Source organism: Vitis riparia, chromosome 15 (genome assembly GCF_004353265.1).
Source record: "Vitis riparia cultivar Riparia Gloire de Montpellier isolate 1030 chromosome 15, EGFV_Vit.rip_1.0, whole genome shotgun sequence".
Classification (NCBI taxonomy): domain Eukaryota; kingdom Viridiplantae; phylum Streptophyta; class Magnoliopsida; order Vitales; family Vitaceae; genus Vitis; species Vitis riparia.
The window spans coordinates 21,827,170-21,838,449 of NC_048445.1; the positions used below are offsets into that span (position 1 = coordinate 21,827,170).

The following is an 11,280-nucleotide window of genomic DNA, read 5'->3' on the forward strand; positions in this document are numbered from 1 at the left end:
AGGATCGTTTCGTTGAGATCAGTATGTTTATCATTTGGCAACTACGAGGATTGCTGAGAATACGAGCCTCAATTGGCGCCGTTGTGGGAACGTTTTTTCGCTGATTCAGTAAATAGCAGAAATGGCTACGCCTTCCCAAAGCATTCATCTGGAAGAAGAGAGGAAGATAATTCTGAATGGCGCCAAGCCATCGAAAGAAGGCAGTTAGCGAGCGAGCGCCAACTACAAACTCTCCTCCAGGAGACGACGAGGTTAAGAGAAGAAAATGCAATACTACGTATCCAGGCATCGTCGACAGGAGTTCCCCGTCGTCAGCACTCCCGGGACCAGGTGGCCAACTCAAGGGCTCACCAGGAGTCGATTTACCCTGGAACAGCGGAAGCAATCCCTGAAACACGCAGCGCTAGGCCGCATGAGCCACACACGCCTATGCCTCGAGCTCCCCGTGAAGAGAGCTCAGATTCCACCCACTTCTCGTCAAAAAGACGACGTGACAGAAGATCCCAATTGTCGGGCGCCATGCGCGCGAGACTGGGCCCCCAGCAAACTGGCAGGCCCAAGCCACCGACGACCATCGCAGGGGAGTGCACCATGATCCTACGGTCACCCCCATGCCACAGAACGCTCTTTCGCACCGTGACCCCTTGGTCACCCCCATGATGCAGAACGCTCCACCGCACCAAGCGGTACGAACCATTGGGAAAAATCTCCTGAGCGAGCCACCCATGGGCTCCATTAGCAAAAGGTTGGATGACATGCTCTCCACGCCTTTCTGCTCTCATATCATTCATTACGAACCCCCAAGGGGATTTCTCGTACCAAAGTTTTCCACATACGATGGGTGCAGTGACCCCTTTGACCATATCATGCACTATCGACAGCTCATGACCCTCGACATAGGCAACGACCCACTGCTGTGCAAAGTATTCCCTGCCAGTCTGCAAGGACAGGCTCTTTCATGGTTCCATCGCCTACCTCCTAATTCGGTGGATAATTTCAGAGACCTTTCAGAAGCTTTCGTGGGACAATACTTATGCTCCGCCCGACATAAGCAAAACATCAGCACCTTGCAAAACATAAAAATGAAGGATAACGAATCCTTGAGGGAGTTCGTGAAACGATTTGGCCAGGCTGTCCTACAAGTGGAAGCTTGCAGCATGGACGCTGTCCTACAGATTTTCAAACGATGTATTTGCCCAGGCACTCCCTTTTTTGAGTCACTAGCAAAAAAGCCTCCTATGACAATGGACGACTTGTTTCGACGTGCAAACAAATACTCAATGCTTGAAGATGACGTACGGGCAGCCACCCAGCAAGTATTGGTGGCCGGACAGGCATCCAAGGGTACTACAGAGGGAAGCACTAAACCTCCGGACAGGCCAAGACCATCCGATCGAAGGCAAGAAGGACCAAGCCGCCCGGAAATGCCACCCCTCACACCACTCTCTATAACTTATGAGAAGCTTCTCCCTATGATCCAGAGCATGTCCGATTTCAGGTGGCCCAGACCCCTCGGATCGGATCCATCCAGGAGAGACCATAGCAAAAAATGCGCTTACCATAAGGAGCACGGCCATACAACGGAGACGTGCAGAAGCCTCCAATATTTGGTGGAAAGGCTTATAAAGGCGGGTCATTTAAGGCAATACCTCCGTACAGATGCTAGAGATGGAGATGCCTCCCGGGGCCGCGATTCTGGGGCCCCCATGGCTCCGGCCGCCCCCAAAGCCGTCATAAATTACATTAATGGAGGCCCGTCGGATGAAGAGCTCAATTCCAAGCGAAAAAGGCAGAGGTTGTTGCGGGAAGCGATGGTGCGTGAGCGTATCAATTCCATCCGACCTGGGATAACCGAAGGAGGCCCGCACCCCATAGACGGAACGATCATTTTTCCTCCAGTAGACCCCACGCGGATATTACGTCCGCACCGTGATGCCCTCATTCTATCCTTGGGGATAGACAAATTCGACGTAAGACGCATCTTAATTGACCCAGGTAGCTCAGCTGATCTGGTGCAAGCGTCAGTCATAAGCCACATGGGACACAACTTAGTCGGTCTCGAAAACCCTGGAAGGATTTTGTCCGGATTCAACGGGGCATCAACTACCTCATTGGGAGACATTGTGCTACCAGTCCAAGCTGGCCCAGTCACTCTCAACGTTCAATTTTCGGTAGTCCAAGATCTATCACCCTTCAATGTTATCTTGGGACGTACATGGCTACACTGTATGAAGGCCATCCCCTCCACATATCATCAGATGGTGAGCTTTCTCACTGAAGATGGGCAAACCAACCTATACGGCAGCCAGCTAGCCGCTCGCCAATGCTACCAGATAGCAAGAGAAGCAGGGACCAGTCGGGAGAATGAACCCCTCCCCGAATCCACCCATGCGCTCGACCAATAGCAGTCACTGTATCCGGCGGACAGAGATCCCCCGGCAGCAGATCCCTTACAAACAGTACAAATTTCAGAAGAAGATTCTCATCTTACTATATAAGTTCCCTTTTAACGCCCGAAGAAACCCAGAGCATCCAAGACATCCTCCGACAAAACCATGACGTTTTCGCATGGACACACTCTGATATGAAGGGAATTCACCCCTCGATAGTCTCGCATAAGCTTAACATTTTACCAATGGCAAAACCCATCCGGCAAAAGGTCAGACGTTTTCACCCGGACAGACAAAAAGTCATCCGGATGGAGATTGACAAACTACTGGAGGCCAGATTCATCAAAGAAGTGGAATATCCAGACTGGTTGGCAAATGTAGTAGTCGTACCCAAGAAAGAGGGCAAATGGCGGGTCTGCGTCGACTATACCAACCTCAATAAAGCATGCCCAAAAGACAGTTTCCCTTTGCCACGAATAGATCAGATTGTGGATTCTACCGCCGGGCAAGGGATGCTCTCCTTTCTGGACGCTTTCTCCGGATATCACCAAATCCCCATGGCCCCAGATGATCAAGAAAAAACAGCCTTCATAACGCCACATGGACTTTACTGTTACAAAGTCATGCCATTTGGTCTCAAAAACGCTGGCGCCACTTATCAAAGACTGATGACAAAGATATTCAAACCTCTAATTGGCCGCACAGTGGAAGTGTATATTGATGACGTCGTGGTCAAAAGCAAAACTCGTGAAGAGCATGTTCTCCACTTACAAGAAGTTTTCCACCTCTTAAGGAAGTTCGACATGAAGTTGAACCCTTCCAAATGCGCCTTTGGCGTGAGTGCTGGGAAATTCCTAGGCTTTATGGTCAGTCAAAGGGGAATAGAGGTGAGCCCAGAACAAGTCAAGGCAGTCGTAGAGACGTCACCCCCAGGAACAAAAAGGAATTACAACGCCTCACAGGCAAGCTTGTCGCTCTAGGACGTTTTATAGCCCGTTTCACCGATGAGCTACAGCCCTTCTTCCTGGCAATCCGTAAAGCAGGACCCAGCGGATGGACAGACAGCTGTCAAAACGCTTTTGAAAAAATCAAGCAACGCCTCATGCAACCACCCATCCTAAGCAGCCCCATCCCCAGAGAAAAACTGTATGTGTACCTGGCTGTCTCAGAGTGGGCAGTTAGCGCTGTCTTATTCCGCTGCCCATCGCCCAAGGAGCAGAAACCCATCTACTACATCAGCAGAGCGTTGGCAGATGTTGAAACCAGATATTCAAAGATAGAACTGACGGCCTTAGCTCTTCGAAGTGCCGCCCAGAAACTCCGCCCTTATTTTCAAGCACACCCAGTGGTCGTATTAACTGACCAACCCCTTCGCAATATCTTACACAAGCCGGACCTAACCGGGAGAATGCTTCAATGGGCCATAGAGTTGAGTGAATTTGGAATAGAGTTCCAACCCAGATTGTCCATAAAAGGCCAAGTAATGGCTGACTTCGTGTTGGAATACTCTCGAAAGCCCATCCAACATGACGAATCAAGCGAAAAACAATGGTGGACATTGCGGGTTGATGGAGCCTCACGATCATCCGGCTCCGGAGTAGGGCTCCTCCTACAATCCCCAACCGGAGAACAGCTGGAGCAAGCCATCCGGCTGGGGTTCCAAGCCTCTAACAATGAAGCAGAGTATGAGGCCATCCTATCCGGATTGGATCTCGCCCTGGCTTTATCCGTCTCTAGGCTTCGAGTCTATAGCGATTCCCAACTCGTGGTAAGACACGTTCAAAACGAATACGAAGCCAAAGATGAGCGCATGGCACAATACTTAAACAAAGTAAAAGATACTTTGCAACGATTCACAGAGTGGACAATTGAAAAAATCAGGCGGAACGAAAATGCGCGCGCCGACGCCCTGGCAGGTATAGCTGCCTCCCTTCCCACCAAAGAAGCAATACTACTGCCTATATATTTACAAGCCAAACCTTCCATCACGGAAACCTCCACTTGCAACACCATTAAGGCAGGCGAAACAGATGACGAAGGGTGGATGAAAGATATCATTGAATACCTCCGAACAGGCACCCTGCCTGAAGAATCTAAACAAGCACACAAGATCCGGGTGCAAGCCGCCCGCTTCACCCTGGTTAAAGGGCACCTGTACAAGCGATCCTTTACAGGCCCCTACCTCAGATGTTTGAAACATTCAGAAGTACTTTATGTATTAGCTGAGTTGCACGAGGGAGTATGTGGGAACCATGCTGGAGGGCGATCACTGGCACATAGAGCCCATTCGCAAGGTTATTACTGGCCTACGATGAAAAAAGACGCGGCAGCATACGTCAAAAAATGCGACAAATGTCAAAGGCACGCCCCCATACTACACATGCCATCGGGAGAGTTGAAAACGATCTCAGGTCCATGGCCCTTTGCACAGTGGGGCATGGACATAGTAGGACCTCTACCAGCCGCACCTGCCCAGAAGAAATTCCTGCTTGTCGCCACAGACTACTTCAGTAAGTGGGTAGAAGCCGAAGCATATGCTAGCATCAAAGACAAGGATGTCACCAAATTCGTATGGAAGAACATCATTTGTCGCTTCGGAATTCCCCAAACAATCATAGCAGACAACGGTCCACAGTTTGATAGCAAGATTTTCCGAAAGTTCTGTTCAGAACTCAATATTCGGAACTCATATTCTACACCACGCTATCCTCAAAGTAATGGGCAAGCGGAGGCCACAAACAAGACTCTAGTCACTGCCTTGAAGAAAAGACTCGAGCAAGCCAAAGGAAAATGGGTGGAGGAGCTACCCGGCGTCCTATGGGCTTATCGAACCACACCCGGACGTCCAACAGGCAATACTCCCTTCGCCCTCGCATACGGAATGGACGCAATCATTCCCACCGAAATTGGCCTACCCACTATCCGAACCGAAATAGGAAGGCAGGATGATGCAAATGTAGAATTAGGGAAATTTGGACTGGGCGGACGAAATAAGAGAAACTGCAGCCATCCGGATGGCAGACTATCAGCAAAGGGCATCAGCTCACTACAATCGCAAAGTAAAGCCCAGAAGCTTCAAAAATGGTACGCTAGTCCTTAGAAAAGTTTTTGAAAATACTGCTGACATAGGGGCAGGAAAGTTCCAAGCCAATTGGGAAGGCCCCTACATAGTATCTAAAACAAGTGAAAGTGGAGCCTATCATCTACAGAAGTTGGATGGAACCCCATTACAGCGACCATGGAATGTATCTAATTTAAAGCAGTATTACCAGTGAAAGATGAGGCAAAAAATAGAAATACAAAATGAATAGGTGTATTTTTATTGATATTTGTGGAATGAATCATACACAAAAAGACCTCCGGACTACAAAGGTATAGAAAGAAGATAGTAGATTTTCTTTCACAAAAAGGAAAAGCTGTCATTGAGCAGGTTTGCTGTGCAGTTTCTCCAATTCACCCGGAGGAATTGAAGGAACGTCCCGTTTGATGCCATGTTTCTTCATACAGCAGCGGTAGCCGAACAAGTACATTTCATCAACTTGCTTCTGGTACTCCGCTTCAAGTTCCCCCCTCTCCGCAGCAAATTCACCCTCCAGCTCTTCCTTTTGCGTTGACAAACGCAACTGCAACTCTTCTCTCTGCCGTCTCTCAATAGACACCTCTGTCCGGAGGTGCCTCACCTCCCTCCTCAAAAGAGCCATCTCCTCCTCCGCCTCAAACAGGCGAACTTCCATAGAATCCTCCCGGCTCTTTACCTCAGCAACCTCCTCTCGAAGAACCTCGTTCTTCTCTCGAAGAACCTCGTTCTCCTCCCGAAGAACCTTGTTCTCCTCTCGAGCAGTAGATGAACTGGCTTCAGCCTGCTCCACTCTCAAGCGCAATTTCTCTTCATCATTTTTTCGCTGAGACACAAAAGATTTTGTATACTCAGCAGTCTCCAGCAGGTCAGAAAGAAGATTGCGTTGAAGAACCATACCGCGAAGGCCACTCACCAGCTGTAGGAAAATACTCAAACAAAAAAAACCAAGTTACAAATCACACGACAAGCGCATCAGCATGACGAAGGAATTAAAAAGTAAATTATACCGTCTCTACTGTCTCGAACATCAGGGCTGAAGGTACCCCAGCGTCTGCAACAGAGGGAATCTGTTTTAGCTTCTCTTCCATCTCCGCATAACTGAAAGGGTTAGCAGGGATGAAAGTGGCATCATCAAAAGGACCCTCTCCCAAGGAGGCATTGAGAGTGATTCCTCCTCCGGAACCACACCTTCAACATTCTCAACCGGCTGGGCCTCTCTGGGTGGAACCTCAGCCGGAGCCAGAACCGGAACCTCAGCCGGAGCCAGAACCGGAACCTCAGCCGGAGCCAGAATTGGAACCTCAGCCGGCACCAGCGCTGGGACGGCCGGGCTCTCTTCCGTCATCTCCACTACATCGCCTTCCGGATGACCCTCCGGGACGGATGAACAGCTGACTTCGATACCTTCTGTGAACCGGCCCTGAAGCCGCCCAGCGAGGCCAGACTTCAAGTCGCGTACCAGACGCAACCTTCTCCTAGTTGGCCCCTTCACAGGCACAAGAGGACGAGGGCTTGGCTCATGTACAGGCAACTCCTGGCTATCTGCCCCCATCTCTCCTGTTGGGGGTGTAACAGGAGGCAAGTCGGCAACCTCATCCGGGTGAGCTGAGCCGGGTTGATTTATTGAAGCTGCTTCCTCAGCCAGAAGAGCCATCCGAACGTCTGGCGCCACCGAGGGCCCTGAAAGATTAAGGCCCCTAATAAATTCGAAAGTGGTTGAGACAGAGGACGGGAGAGGATTTTCCGGCTCTTCAATATTACATTCTTTTTCATAGCCAATGGGAGGGGGTACAAACTCTTTTGGAGGAGTTGGGATTTTTATTGCCTTACCCTTACTTTTTTTACTCAGCTTCTTCTTCTTTTTTGCTGGAGCACCAGCAGGCGGAGAGGACGCAGTCCGTTTCCCACCCGGAGCCTTCCGCAGAAGCCCTTCTTGTCTTTTCTTCTCCCGATCGTTGAGAAGGGCCTTGCGTTTCCGGGCATCTGCCTTCCGTACCCCCTCATAGAAAGGAAGGTCTTCAAGAATAAAGTGCTCCCCGACTACCACTTCTTCAGGCAGCCGCCTGGGAAGTATGTTCAGCACGTATGCCTGAGGCTGCTGGACGATCAAGCGGAGGTTCTGCGCAGAAAGAAGCAGTTCGCATCTCCGCTCGGCTGAAGTTATTTCAAAAAGCTTGTTCAAACGATCGAACGAAGCCTTCTCCACCCACTCCACCAGTTTTCCTCTCTTATCCTGGTCTACACCCAAGAAAGCAGAATATGTCAGCCACCTAAAAACAATGCTGACTTACAAACTATGCAAAGGCAGAAAGTAGCTTAGCTATACCTGGAATCTTCAGTGACTGATTGGGAACAAAGGGCCTGTCCGGATGCTCAGACAAACCTGCCCATACGCCCTTGACCAGCACCTGCCCCTTGGCGGCCTTTTTATTCGAATCTGGTAGGTTTGTCACCAGTTGCAGGGATGGAAGGCTGGCGACGAAGCTGAAGATGTTACTCTTCACTTTCTTGATCGAGTAAACGAAAAGAACCTCCAGTAATGAGAGGTCCAAGTTGAACAGCATGCTCAGGATGCTGCACCCCATCAGCACCCGGATCATGTTGGGATGTACGTACACTGGAGGAATCTGGGTGAAATGCAGAAATTCCTTGAGCAGAGACGGGACAGGGAATCGAAGCCCAGCATTAAACTGCTCCTTGGTAAAGAGTATCGCGTTATTTTCCGGCTTCTCAGGCAACACGCCCTCTCCATCAAACAGCTCTACAGACACGCCATTAGGAACGCAAAACCGATCGCGAAATTCTTTTACATCCAACTTTTCTACAGACTTTTCAGCACGAGCGTCACCAGACGGGCGAGCTGAAGTAACTTCCTTGGTAGCAGACATTTTCCAGTACAAAGATGAAGCACAATCTGCATGAAAGAAACCCAGCAAGTCAAACAAGCGAAATCGACCCCACAAAACCTCAAGCCCTACCCCACAGGAGATTCCATACCCCACCAAAACGCAAAAAAGCGCAGGGGGCAGCAGAAACTCCAAACATACACAAAAAAAAAAAAAAAAAAAAAAAAAAAAAAAAAAAAAGAGAGCTTCCCAAGCGAATCAAAGGCAAACCAAGAAAAGAGCATGTGAGAAAGAAAGAAATCAGAATAGAGTTGCGTACCAAGTGTAAACTCGAAAACAGGGTCGAAAACCACAAATGCAGTCACCGTCACCACCTGAATGCTGCCGGTACGCTCACAAGCAAAGACAAAACAGCAGACAAATGAAGCGATGACAAGGAAGATGCAGTAAGAAAAAGCAACGGGAGTCCACAGCCTGATATTTATAAGAGACAGCACCTCAGTATCCCAAGCGTTCAGAAAAACGCTATCATTAAACCGACACATTTGCCTAGGGAATACCCAGAGACGGCGGCTCGCCATAAAGGCTCTCCTGTCTTTTCGCCCCAGCTCGCCACGTGGCCCAGTAAGAACAAAAAGCGAACCCCGGTTTTAAGAGGCAATCATTCTTTTTTAACCCGCCCATTTTGCTAGGGCAAAATCGACAACTTAAAAAGGGGGGCATTGTAGGGACCCATCCCTGATGACACGTGGCACACGTCCCCTGACGACACGTGGCACGTGTTCCTACCCGGAATACCCACATCCGGATTCCCCCAAGAATACACGTGGCGCGCTTTCCTATCCGGACCACCTCCATCACTCATCCGGCGACCTTTCATGTCCCACACGGATACGTTCATCCCGGACCACCGCCATTACGCATCCGGCGACCTTTCATGTTCCACCCGGATATGTTCATCCTGATCGCTGGCCAGACTAAGCGTGCCTCACTACGTCATTCTGATATCCTGTCACAAATCATATCCTGATACCTGCAGAGCGAAAAGACAGAAGTGACAGCTAGTCACTTCCCGTTATCTCTGACAGCCGTTCGTAGGATGAGGATGTCCCTGCCACCACCTAGTGGCAATCATGGTAAACCAAAAAGCCTTCCATCATTTATGAAGGAGAGAGAGTTTCTAAATGGTATATATATGAACCTTCGCACAAAGAAGAAGGTAAGCTCCTCAATACCTAGAAAAAGGCCAACTGTGCCATCTACTTTTATCTTTCTTTCCATGGCTGACAAAACCGTCGGAGGTGTGTCCGGACACCCCCGTCCGGACGCCTTTTGCAGGAGCAGCTGAATCAGGAATTCGTGTTCGTTGAGATCGTATGTTTATCCATTTGGCAACTACGAGGATTGCTGAGAATACGAGGCCTCAACATTAAGGATGATTTTTTTGAAATCTGGGAATTATTCGAATGGAAAAAAATTTAAATAACTGAAATTAAAAACGGCTCTCACCAAAACAAGAGAAAGCACACAAGAGATGGGAAAGTGGCCATGGTGGAGTAGGGCCTGGGGGTATGGCTGAAACTGCAATGGTGTTGACCTCAATTCTGAAGCAGTCACTTGGCGGAGTCAAGGTTGAGTAAAATGTTGCAGCTGATGGATGACGGGGGACAGCCTAATAAAGTGCAGATGCAGAAGCATTTGAAAACTTAGGCGTATCACTAGAGCTGATTCCAGCTGTATCACTAGAGCAACTCTGAGAAACCTGCTGCTCGATGAGAATTAGTTGACCAAACGGTAAGAAACAGGATGCATCTATTTCATCAGTTTTCTTCAAGTTCTGATCAAGTTGCTGCTCTATACCAAGTGGAAACAGACCGAACAGAAGCTTCTTGAAATGGAGATCTGATGAAGACAAACCAAAATGAGCATGTCTGGCTTCCTTGGAATCAGGCTTCAAAAGAGCACATTGCAGGTAGGTGAGTTTTTGAACTAGATGCTATACTGTCTGCAGGTGTTTCATGATCACTATGCATTCCAAATATCGCTTTGGCATCACCAAGAGCACCCACCTGCCTTAGATGTCAGTCATATGAACAACCTTCAGATTACTGCTACTTAAGATGGTTGCATGGGGTTCAGTAAAGATAGTCATGCATGTAATGTAGAAGTTACATGTATGTGAGGAGGTGATGGAAGGAAGAGAGCTTGGGTATGGATACTGAAAATGTCAAAACCTCCAATGTCTTCTGTGGTCCTAATTACCCATTCTTCTTGTCAGTGGGGCAATCAACTTTGGATCTAGGCAAGTTGTTGAAAAACCAGGAAAATCGCATCTTCACTCAGATGCTTCTTTGAAGAACCGTGGCAGCAGTTCAGAAGGAAGGATGAACCATAACTAGACCAACTGAATTCTGATACAGAAGCTCCTTTCCAGAAATGCTGACCAACTGTTCTAGAGTGACATTCCCAAGTTGAGGATTTAAGATAATCTGGCACCAATGGGTTTAAGACAAAATAGAAGATGGTGATCTTCCAATCTCATGTAGAAGAGCTGAACCAGATTCAAGGATTCAAGCTATTATTGTCCACACCCAAACAAGTCAATGATACCCAAAAGTCATCAAGAAGGAAAGAAGAATGGTGATACGGTAGAGAACCAGAAATCCATAGGAAACTTACCTGAGAAGTCCTCCTCCAACAGAAAGATGGTTTGGTTTGGCTTATCCTAAACAAAGTCCCTCTCCTTTGTGGTTTCTTTGTAGTAGGAGATCATAATAGAAAATCAGTATGACAAAGTCCTGGAAGCCTACTTCTCTTTTGTATTTAAACAAGTAATTTTTCACAATTTCATCAGAGTTAATTATATGCCGAATAAAATTGCAATTAGAGCTAATTGTATACCGAATCTTGAATGACATCAAATAATAAAATTACATGCATGAGAAACTGAAAAGAGAAGTGAAAG

The 11,280-nt window shown here is 48.3% G+C and overlaps 2 protein-coding genes across 2 annotated transcripts; one reads left to right on the top strand and one right to left on the bottom strand.

The window, feature by feature from the left end:
* The first annotated feature begins 603 nt into the window (after positions 1-603).
* Positions 604-2,466, top strand: LOC117931785. The gene has a single exon (XM_034852852.1). It carries the CDS (start codon positions 612-614, stop codon positions 2,403-2,405), a length of 1,794 nt encoding a protein of 597 aa, XP_034708743.1. The 5' UTR covers positions 604-611; the 3' UTR covers positions 2,406-2,466.
* Positions 2,467-5,681: 3,215 nt separating this feature from the next.
* On the bottom strand, positions 5,682-6,604 carry LOC117931786 (golgin subfamily A member 6-like protein 7). Its single transcript, XM_034852853.1, has 2 exons — positions 6,477-6,604; positions 5,682-6,385 (listed from the first exon to the last, which is right to left on the bottom strand). Exons 1-2 carry the CDS (start codon positions 6,555-6,557, stop codon positions 5,810-5,812), a joined length of 657 nt encoding a protein of 218 aa, XP_034708744.1. The 5' UTR covers positions 6,558-6,604; the 3' UTR covers positions 5,682-5,809.
* Between the last annotated feature and the right edge of the window lie 4,676 nt (positions 6,605-11,280).